General features: G+C 48.2%; 2 protein-coding genes across 2 annotated transcripts; one reads left to right on the top strand and one right to left on the bottom strand.

The window, feature by feature from the left end:
* Nucleotides 1-7,150: 7,150 nt before the first annotated feature.
* Nucleotides 7,151-8,771, bottom strand: LOC123191648 (uncharacterized). Its single transcript, XM_044604309.1, has 2 exons — nucleotides 8,729-8,771; nucleotides 7,151-8,507 (listed from the first exon to the last, which is right to left on the bottom strand). The coding sequence occupies exons 1-2, from the start codon at nucleotides 8,769-8,771 to the stop codon at nucleotides 7,630-7,632; spliced, it is 921 nt and encodes a 306-aa protein (XP_044460244.1). The 3' UTR covers nucleotides 7,151-7,629.
* Nucleotides 8,616-10,558, top strand: LOC123188522 (WAT1-related protein At5g47470). The gene is made up of 7 exons (XM_044600687.1): nucleotides 8,616-8,969; nucleotides 9,053-9,118; nucleotides 9,181-9,297; nucleotides 9,376-9,583; nucleotides 9,663-9,824; nucleotides 9,917-10,068; nucleotides 10,349-10,558. Exons 1-7 carry the CDS (start codon nucleotides 8,770-8,772, stop codon nucleotides 10,482-10,484), a joined length of 1,041 nt encoding a protein of 346 aa, XP_044456622.1. The 5' UTR covers nucleotides 8,616-8,769; the 3' UTR covers nucleotides 10,485-10,558.
* Nucleotides 10,559-10,839: the final 281 nt, after the last annotated feature.

The raw sequence follows: 10,839 nt of genomic DNA, 5'->3' as shown, positions 1-10,839 counted from the left end.
GATCCTTTAAAGAACTGATCTCTTGTGCTTGGTCTGATCTTGGGTGCTGCAATCTTGTCCTTAGGCCTATGCACCGTATGGGCAACGGTCCCAGGGTTTGTTGCACCGACAAATGGATTTGGATGAGCCGCTGATTAATTTGGTAGGACCTTCAATAGGAATAGAATCCACATAGTGGAATCAGTAGAGAGTTGTTGTTTCTATGGATTATTTCCTGAAATCTGCTGATTTAATTTCGAGGGTGGACAACAGAGTGTTTTTCACTAGAAAATTTAGGAAACGGCGGAGTTATTGACATTCTTTATTTGTTAAGTCTATTATTACAGGATCAAAGTCTATGAGGGTAAGGGGTTCGGGGTGTTATATTTATGCCAATTGGGGGTGTCGCAACAACAAGAAGTCCAAGGCGCTGGGTGATCTCACGGTTTCCGAAAAGGAAGCTGCTGATCCCTCCATGGTGGCCGTCGAGGCGACGAGGGAGACTGTCTAGGCTTTCCCCCCGCTCGGCCAGCAGGGTCGGGCCTAGGGGCCCCCTTCACTGGTGCGGGCTGGAGCCCAGTCTGGTCAGCCAGACCAGACAACCACATCAGTTGCTGCTGCTTGTCCTGGCCAGGAGGGCCAGGCCTGCCACCTATGGAGGATCCCAATCGCGGTACTATGCTGAAGGAAATATTCCCTAGAGGCAATAATAAAGTTATTATTTATTTCCTTATATCATGATAAATGTTTCTTATTCATGCTAGAATTGTATTAACCGGAAACTTAGTACATGTGTGAATACATAGACAAACAAAGTGTCACTAGTATGCCTCTACTTGACTAGCTCGTTGAATCAAAGATGGTTAAGTTTCCTAGCCATAGACATGAGTTATCATTTGATTAACGATATCACATCATTAGAGAATGATGTGATTGACTTGATCCATTCCGTTAGCTTAGCACGATGATCGTTTAGTTTGTTGCTACTACTTTCTTCATGACTTATACATGTTCCTCTGACTATGAGATTATGCAACTCCCGAATACCGGAGGAACACTTTGTGTGCTACCAAACATCACAACGTAACTGGGTGATTATAAAGTTCCTCTATAGGTGTATCTGATGGTACTTGTTGTGTTGGCATAGATCGAGATTAGGATTTGTCATTCCGATTGTCGGAGAGGTATCTCTGGGCCCTCTCGGTAATGCACATCACTATAAGCCTTGCAAGCAATGTGACTAATGAGTTAGTTGCGGGATGATGCATTACGGAATGAGTAAAGAGACTTGCCGGTAACGAGATTGAACTAGGTATTGAGATACCGACGATCGAATCTCGGGCAAGTAACATACCGATGACAAAGGGAACAACGTATACCGTTATGCGGTTTGACCGATAAAGATCTTCGTAGAATATGTAGGAGCCAATATGAGCATCCAGGTTCCTCTATTGGTTATTGACCGGAGATGAGTCTCGGTCGTGTCTACATAGTTCTCGAACCAGTAGGGTCCGCACGCTTAACGTTCGGTGATGATCGGTATTATGAGTTTATGTGTTTTGATGTACCGAAGGTTGTTCGGAGTCCTGGATGAGATCAGGGACATGACGAGGAGTCTCTAAATTTTCGGGACGTCAAGATCGATATATTGGAAGGCTATATTCAGACATCGAAAAGGTTCTGAGTGGTTCAGGTATTTATCGGAGTACCGGAGAGCTACGGGAATTCGCCGGGGAGTATATGGGCCTTATTGGGCTTTAGGGGAAATAGAGAGGGGAGGCTGCCCCCCCCCCCCCCAAGGCCTAGTCTAAATTGGACTAGGGGGAGGGGCGGCGCCCCCTCCTTCCTTCTCTTCTCTTTTCCCTTTCCTTCTCTCCTACTCCTACTACATGGAAGGGGGAATCCTACTCCCGGTGGGAGTAGGACTCCCCAGGGCGCGCCATAGTAGAGGGCCAGCCCTCCCCCTCCTTCACTCCTTTATATATGGGGGAAGGGGGCACCCCATGGACACACAAGTTGATTAGTTGATCTTTTAGCCGTATGCGGTGCCCCCTCCACCATAATCCACCTCGGTCATATCGTAGCAGTGCTTAGGCGAAGCCCTGCGTCGGTAGCATCATCATCACCGTCACCACGCCGTCGTGCTGATGGAACTCTCCCTCGAAGCTCTGCTGGATCGGAGTTCGTGGGACGTCACCGAGCTGAACGTGTGCTGAACTCAGAGGTGTCGTACGTTCGGTACTTAGATCGGTCGGATCGTGAAGACATTCGACTACATCAACCGCGTTCTCATAACGCTTCCGCTTATGGTCTACGAGGGTACGTGGATGATACTCTCCCCTCTCATTGTTATGCATCTCCATGATCTTGCTTGTGCGTAGAAATTTTTTTGAAATTACTGTATTCCCTAACATATGCAAGACCAGGGAGGCCATCTTCAGCTGGGGCTGGGTCTTCCCATAGCGCCAGATGCTACTACTGCTACTTCCCTTCCCACAGTGCGAGATGCTACTGCTTTTTTCTCTGTGTCAGGTTGCACCGGCTGGAAAGACTAGCCTGGGCATGCAGTCGATGGCTGGGTTTAGTACTACTGCTGATTCTATGTACCAGGGTGCCCTGGCTGGATAGGAGATCCTGGGTGAGAGGCCACTGGCTGTGAATGATTAGGTGCCCATGGCAGCTGCTGGTATTGGCCAGCTGCTATTCCAACCTGGAGTGTTGGAGGCCCTGTCCGGTGCCGTTCCAGTGAGACTTGCTGTTGTAGGTGATGACACAAAGAATGATGTAACAGGTTTTCAGTTTACTGCTGAAAGGAACCCCATGTAGGGCCATCCAAGAAAGAAAGGGGGGAAGATAGAAAGAGAGGGGAAGCAGAGAGATCTGAGGGTGCACGTAGGCAAGTCCTAGGTAAAAAAAGGGGATGTTCTTCTGTTGCTCGTCCGAGGGAGTGATGTAGAGTTTTATTTTGAGAAATCCCTGGATAGCTATGAGCGCCTTCTATATGGAGATGTGATTGTATCTTCCAAGCGGGTGTGTACGGGTAGAGTTGAAGCAGTGCAGGACGTAGAGGGTGTGGTAAAGCATGTGGCAAAGGAGATGGATGAGAAATAAGAAGTGTACAGCCAGCAAGGGGTGGAATCGTTGGGAGAAGAGAAGGTGAAAATGGTGCATCGGCGGCCTCCGAGGAGGAGGTCCGTCGGGCCCAACGAAAATTTTAGGGTTGAATTGTCGTGGTATGTTCTCCCATACAGCAATTCGCGAGCTCTTGGACCTTTAGGAGCACACAAGGGAAGATTTAATATTTTCTCAGAGTCTCATTTAAATAAATGTAAAGCCAATGAGTTGCTCGTGTTTTAAATTTTGATTCTATGTTTGTAGTGGAAAGTGATGGTTGGGCCATTGGCCTTGTTTTGTATTATCATAAGTTGAATAAAATCGAGTTGAATTGCGTATCGCCTCATTTTATTGATATTTTTTTATGTATGAGGATGGTGTGCACTAGCGGTTCACTGGTTTTTATGGTTATCTGAACTAGAATGAACGCAGGTTATCTTGGGATGACATTCACAATTTTCACAATAAGGGCAATGCGAGACCAAATGGAATGATGAGAGACTTTCATGAATGCATCATGGATTGTGGGTTGGAGGATTTGGGTTATATCGGCGGCCCCTTCACTTGGAGAAGAGGTGATGTACGCGAGCGCCTGGATCAGGTAGTTTGCAATATTGGTAGGGCCCATAAATTTCCTCGAGCGGAGGTGATCAACGAAGAGCACATTCACTCTGACCATCGCCCGTTGATCCTGCATGTGGATTATTTGGATGACAAAATCTTCAGAATACTGGAGGGTCGTGGGAAACAATTCGAAGCTAGGTGGTTAAAGGAGGAGACGTTCACTGAGATTGTTTGGACACCGTGGGAAAAAGCAAAGCTAGCAGGTATTGGCCCTTCTGTTGTTGATCGAAGGTGAGTTGTGCATGCCGATTAGCATTCTTGGGACCGGGAAACTCTCAGGGGCCCGAAGCGAAGAATAAATAAATTAAAAAAGGAGTTAGAGAGACTGAGGCGTGGCCCTTTAAATACAGAATCTCATGGTTATCAGAAGGAAATTATTACGCTCATTGAGAACATGTTGGATCAAAAGGAAATATTCTGGTTACAAAGAGGTCGGGCTAACTGGTTGATGCACGGGGATCATAATACCTCATTCTTCCATAATGCAGCCATAGCCAGGAAAAAAAGAAATAATATAAAGAAACTCCTAGATGAGTCGTTGGTCTGGAGGGAAGATAAGGAGTTGAAGGATCACATCGCTGATTATTTTTCAAAACTCTTCACATCGGAAGTACAGTATCCGAATCAAGAAGTGTTGTCCCTAGTTTGTAGGAGAGTGACGACTGAAATGAACAATGCTCTTTGTGCCCCTTATACTACTGAAGATGTTCGCAAGGAAATATTTGATATCAAGGACTTAAAAGCTCCAGGGCGAGATGGACTCCATGCTATCCTCTATAAGAGGTTTTAGCCCATGCTAGGGGATGATCTAATTGAGGAGGTTTTGAAGGCAATACATACATGTACTATTCCAACGGGTTGAAACGATATTGCAATTGTGATGATTCCAAAGGTGAATACACCAGAAAAGGTAACCTAATTTAGACCGATAAGTTTATGCAATGTGGTATATAAAATAATTGCAAAAATGGTGGCCTCCCGTTTGAAGGTGTTCCTACCACAAATCATTAGTCCAACAAAGAGTGCCTTCGTGCTTGGTAGATTGACTGCGGATAATATTCTAGTGGCTTGTGAGTGTTTTCACACAATCAGGACCAAAAGAGAAGGTAAAGAGGGATTATGTGCTATAAAACTCGACATGCACAAAGCTTACGACAGGGTTGAGTAGCCTTTTCTGAAGGACATTATGTTAAGACTGGGTTTCCATCGAGATTGGGTGAACTTTATCATGCAATGCATCTCAACTGTTGAATGCAGTGTAAGGATTAATACAGAGGAAAGTGAAAGTTTTAAGCCTACAAGGGGGTTGAGACAGGGAGACCCATTATCACCTTATCTATTCCTGTTGTGCACAGAGGGGTTGAATGTCTTACTTACACATGTAGAGAAAAATGGAAATATCTTAGGAGTAAAAGTATGTAGATATGCCCCGCCTATCACAAATCTCCTCTTTGTGGATGACTCTTTGATTTTCATGAAAGCTAACCAATATAGTGTCGAATCACTGAAATCAGTGCTAGATTTATACTGTGCGGCATCGGGACAGTTGGTAAGTGTGGAAAAGACCAGCATTTTGTTTAGCCCCAACACGAAGGTGGAGATTAGAGAACAATTGTGTACAACGCTGAATATTATGACTGAGGCTCTCAGTGATAAATATCTGGTTTTGCCAGCAAATGTGGGGTTAGATAAAAAGACTGTTCCACTTTCTGATTGAACGAATTGTTAAGAAAATTAGTGGTTGGGAGGAAAAATTGTTGTCAACCGAAGGGAAGGAGACCCTGCTCAAGGTTGTTATCCAAGCCATACCCTCCTATGCAATGTCGGTCTTTAAAATTCCTAAAAGCATTTGTAAAGGAATCATTGACGCAATAGCGCATTTCTGGTGGGGAGACGAGGAAAACCAGAGGAGGATGCATTGGATGGCCTGGTGGAAAATGTGCGTACCTAAAAACCAAGGGGGGATGGGATTTCGTGATATTCACTGTTTTAACTTGGCTTTGCTTGCCAAGCAGGCGTGGCGTCTTATTGATAGACCCGACTCCTTGTGTGCTACTATCCTAAGGGCTAAGTACTATCCTGACAGCGATTTGTTGAACACCAAATTAATGAAAGGTTCTTCATTTGCGTGACAAAGTATCATGGCCGGGACGAATTCCCTAAAACGCGGCTACATTTTGCGAATGGGGAATGGTCAAAATATTAACATTTGGGAAGATGCCTGGATCCCAAACTATGCCACAAGGAAAATTGTAACGCCCAAGGGGGGACATTTGTTAACGAAGGTGGGGGGCCTAATTGATCCTTCTACGAATAGTTCGGATGAAGATCTCATTAGACAAATTATGTGGCCCATTGATGTACAACGAATTCTTTCAATTCCAATCTCACAATATCACAATATGATATGCCAGATTTTATTGCTTGGAGCTATACGAAAAATGGTATGTTCTTGGTCCGGTCTGCCTACTCTAGGGAGTGGAAACATTGGTATGGAAATAAATTAAGACATTCTAATGGGATGGGAGGAATCACAGTAAACCCAATTTGGAACACGATATGGAAGTTATCTTGCCCGGCAAAAGTCAAAAAATTTATATTGCGTACACTACATGGTACACTTCCATGCCGAGTTACGCTTGCAAATAGACATATGAAGATCTCACCCATTTATCCTACATGCTCGGAGGGCCTAGAAGATAGAAAACACATGTTGTTCCTTTGTAGAAAAGCCAAGGAGGTTTGGAAAAGGCTTGGGTTGGATGATATTATTGATAAAGCCTGTGAGGTAGATCGTGCTGGAGAAGCGATGTTGGAGTATTTACTACTTCTACAAGACCAAGAATTGTTGATTTTTGGCCATCACAATGTGCATGAAATGATTGTTGTCTCAGCATGGTATCTATGGTGGGAAAGACGAAAAATTGTGCATAAGAAGACAACGCATAATGCACTTCAAATTTCTATGGGAATTCTTGCCCTTACATCAAATTACGTTAATGCATCATACCCGCGACTTCTATGAAAAAGAGGGGTTGGTCCTGTCCTCTCAAGGGATTTGTGAAACTTAATGTTGATGTTTCTTTTGACTACGACCTCCTTAAGGGCACGATGGGGGGCAGTATTGAGAGATGATAAAGGTAGGTTTATTGCAGGAGACAACGGGAAAATTGACTATTGCGCGGATGTTTTGATGTCGGAAGCTTCAACTCTCAAATTTAGTCTATCACTGGCACGGAGGACGGGATGTAATCGCCTTATTATTAACTCAAACAATCTGAAGGTGGTTGAAACCATGCAAAACGGAAGACGGTCGACGAGCGCGACGGCGGCAATCTTCGTTAATTGTTTTCATTATGCCTGTGATTTCATTGTTATTAGATTCGGACATTGTAATAGAGGAACAAATAAAGTAGCTCATGAGTTCGGTAGATTAGCTAGATTTTATGTGACCTCAGATTTTCTTTTCAAGGATACATCATGGAGAGGTGCATCAATAGCATAGAAGAAGAGCCAAGCGGTCACAACTCGCCTAGTCGAACCTCTAGCCACAATGGCAAGGAGGAAAGACTCACAGATCAAGGGCCGCGTCTCGACCAACACCAGAAACCTAGAAGCACAACACCAACAACATCACAGGCTAGGTCAACGCACTCTCCACCCTTCACGCCTAGGAGTCGGTGAGTGAACAGCGGGAACCAGCTGGTTCCGAAGAAGGTGTCAAAGCTGGTGCTGGCGTACATTGCGCCCCAAGAACCCATGCTCACAGCAGCCACCATCACCAACGGCACAATGCCCCAATCCTCGACGAAGCATCGACGAAGCCACCACCTCCAGCAACAATTCTGGTGGCCTCCATGGCACCCCGGCAGCACCTCCAAGTAAGACGCGACGCCACTGCGCCGCTGCTGCCTAGCTAGTGAGCCAGCCTAAAGATTCCCCTGGTGCCCGGGAAGGGCACGGACATGACCAAGACGACGCCTCCAAGGAGGAGACGCACCCGCAGGCGTCGTCGTCGTCTGCAACGGGCTGCTGCCGCGCACGGATTTCTCTCGGCCAGTCTGAACCCCTAGGAGACCGCCGGAGCAGCGCCATCGGAGGGGAGGAAGCAAAGCCGCCGGCTTGGGACGTGCTGCGAGGAGGAGAGCCGTCACCTGCTGCCGGCAAAGGAGGTAGACGCCGGTGGCCGTGACCGTGGGCACCGGAGCACCAGCCCGCACCTCCGCCGGTAGGCCCAGCCACAAGCATCTGCGAGGCCACCGCACAGCCGCCCGCAACCAGCGCCGTTGCCGCGCCAGATCTGGAGCCCACCGACCAGGATCCACCGGCCACCACCCACCACGCGACAGAGAAGCCACCACCGCGCCACCTACGCTGGACGCCCTGCGCTAGGAAACGGCCGACGTCGCGCGGATCGACGCCATGGAGCAGCCCCCCTGCCGCAGCCACCGACCGCACAGGGTCACCACACGAGGGAGGAAGCGCCCTGCCGCCACCTTCCCCAGAACCGGTGCGGGCTTCGCCGGCGGATCCTCTGGTGGCGACGAGGTGATGGGAAGGGGGAAGGGGCGGCGGCGGCGGAGTAGGATTTCCCCCGTGTCGCCGCCAGAGGAGGGCGACGCAGGGGCGAGCCGAGCCTTCGTAGTCCCTTCTTATGACGAGTGCTCCTCTTGTGACCTCGGATTGGTTTGAGGAGCCTTCAAATGAAATTGTAATGATTCTCACAGACGATATACTGGTTATTTTTAATGAATAAAAGTTCCGTTTATTTTGAAAAAAAAAGGATTCTCCTTAAGCAACAGGTGCCTCGGGCCTGACAGGGAGGGAGGCTCTGGCCTCAAAATAGCAAACTGGAACTGACGGCGAGAGACAGTGCGAGATGTGCGCAGCAGGGAGTGGGCACCCGCCGCTTGCATGCACCACGAACGCCGAGACAAGGGGAAGGAGGAGAAAAACAACCGGCGGCCGGCAACCAGGCTTGGACGACCGACCGAGCGAGTAGTTAGCTAGCCTAGGTATAGCACTGGCACCCCGGCCGGCCGGCAGCCATACATGGCCGCCACCGTGGCCGCGCGGTGGTGGGAGGACGCGGCGATCTCGGTGGGGATGGTTGCCGTGCAGCTTGCCGGCGCAGCATACATGGTGGTGCTGACGCCGATCCTGGCGCTGGGCCTGGACCCGCTCTTCCTGGTGACGTTCGGCAGCCTCTCCACGGGGATCCTCGCCCTCCCTTTCGCCCTCAACCTCGACAGGTAGGAGGTATCTCGCTCTCGCGTGCATGCATGCATGCGCATTGAACAATTCGTTAGCTGCTTTCATCACGTGTGGCATGCAGGAACAAATGGCCGTCGGAGCTGAGTAATAGGTTGATCCTTGAGTTGGTGGTGCTGTCTCTGGGAGGGTAAGAAACTAAGCATATGTATGTATGTATGCTTTATTTTTTTATTAATGAATTGTTTACAGGGTGACTGTGTTCCAAGCCCTCATGCTGGATGGCATGAAGAAGACATCCCCCGCCATCGCCTCCGCGATGCTGAACCTGGCCCCGGGATTCATCTTCGTTGTCGCGGGCTGCCTCCGGTATATTTGTTGCCGTCTTCTAAATTTTAGAGGGCAGCGAGTGTCCGTGATCTGTAAATAAATGCTAATAAATTGTAGGTTTGAGAGGGTTGATCTCAAGTGCCGGTACACAAGAGCCAAGATAGTGGGGACCCTTCTATGCCTGGGGGGAGCCATCACCATGAGCATCCTGCAGAGCCCTGCCACTCCACAGGGCCGAAGATCGCCAGACCTAGCAGCCTGGGTTGTCGGGTGCCTGTGCCTCCTGGGTGCGGTGCTCGTGCTGTCGGGCACAATAATCCTGCAGGTTCACTTCCATGCTCACAAATAGTATCTTGATTAACTTATCGTCTTGCGTGTCTTGGCCCTGATGCATGCAATTGCAGGCAGCAACCCTGATCCGTTTCCCGGCCCCTTTTACCCTCTGCGCCATGACCTCACTCATCGGCGCCTTGCTGACAGGGATGTTCCAGGTGTTTACCACAGGGAGGCTCGGCCCTGGGACGCTCCAGATCAGCACCGGAATAATCCTCTCCCTTGTGTTTGTGGTGCGTGCTTGCCAAAACTTGCGTCAAATGAGCCACCATGCGGCTACTGAGGCTGAGCTTGACCCAGTACTACATTTATAACAACATAACAGGGTAGTCTGGTGAGCTCCGTGTCTATCATGTACCAGACGTGGGTGCTGGAGAAGAAGGGGCCTGTGCTCGTCTCACTGTTTAGCCCCACGCAGACCATGGGTTCCGCAATCTTCTCCGCCCTCTTCTTGGGACGGGTGGTGCAACCAGCAAGGTTCGTACATACATGCATGCATACCCTGCCTGAGATAAGAGTTCATGCATGCATGATGAGAGAAAAAACTACTTGTGTGTGTGTGTGTGTGTGCGCGCGCGCGCGCGCGTGTGGGCGTATGTGTGTGCGTGTGTGTGTGTGTGTGTGTGTGTGTGTGTGTGTGTCATTGGGAAAGCTAGAGTCTACACAAATGTAACCCTGAGACAATTTTCTTGGGTTTTCATGTTGTCCATGGCAAGGAATAGGCTGATATTTTTGGGGGGGCTTTGTTTTGCTGCAGCATACTAGGGATGCTATTTCTTTTCTCCGGCCTTTATGCAGTTCTGTGGGCAAAGAAGAAAGAAGGCCATGTTCTTCCTCCTGCAGACAGGGTCGTGGCAGACGATATAGAGAAACCACTCTTGCTTCCACGCTAGCTTTTGTTTTAATATCTAGACAGGCAGGGTTCATACAGCAAAAATCAAAGATTGTATACTTCTCTTTGTTTGATTTTTGTAAACAAGTACTGTACTGTGCTATGTTCATACTGACAAGATACTTAGATCAGTAGCATCAGATTGTATGATAGAGGTAAGATGAAATGAATAATACCAAGCACATGCAAGTTGCCTTGCGCCTAGCTCCAGTAATTTCAAGCTTGAACCTTGTTGGTCATACCAGAAACAGATAAATAGCTTGCTGAAAAGCTAAAGTCTAAACAAATGCTTCCTTCAAGGTGAATCTTTTGAGTGTTATGGCAGAACCAGACAACAGGTTAAAAGTGGCTATCAT

This window comes from Triticum aestivum, chromosome 2A (genome assembly GCF_018294505.1).
Source record: "Triticum aestivum cultivar Chinese Spring chromosome 2A, IWGSC CS RefSeq v2.1, whole genome shotgun sequence".
NCBI classification, from domain to species: domain Eukaryota; kingdom Viridiplantae; phylum Streptophyta; class Magnoliopsida; order Poales; family Poaceae; genus Triticum; species Triticum aestivum.
Note: the sequence above shows the minus strand (reverse complement) of the source record. Positions and strands in the feature narration are given on the sequence as shown.

Bases quoted from the DNA above. Each gene is read 5' to 3' on its own strand.
- LOC123188522 (XM_044600687.1), top strand. From the start codon at position 8,770: ATGGCCGCCACCGTGGCCGCGCGGTGGTGGGAGGACGCGGCGATCTCG. The intron at 9,119-9,180 runs GTAAGAAACTAA...AATTGTTTACAG, and splicing joins GTGGTGCTGTCTCTGGGAGG to GGTGACTGTGTTCCAAGCCC. The intron at 9,825-9,916 runs GTGCGTGCTTGC...ACAACATAACAG, and splicing joins TCCTCTCCCTTGTGTTTGTG to GGTAGTCTGGTGAGCTCCGT.
- LOC123191648 (XM_044604309.1), bottom strand. From the start codon at position 8,771: ATGTATGGCTGCCGGCCGGCCGGGGTGCCAGTGCTATACCTAG. The intron at 8,508-8,728 runs GCTAGCTAACTA...CTGTTGCTTAAG, and splicing joins GGTGCCAGTGCTATACCTAG to GAGAATCCTTTTTTTTTCAA.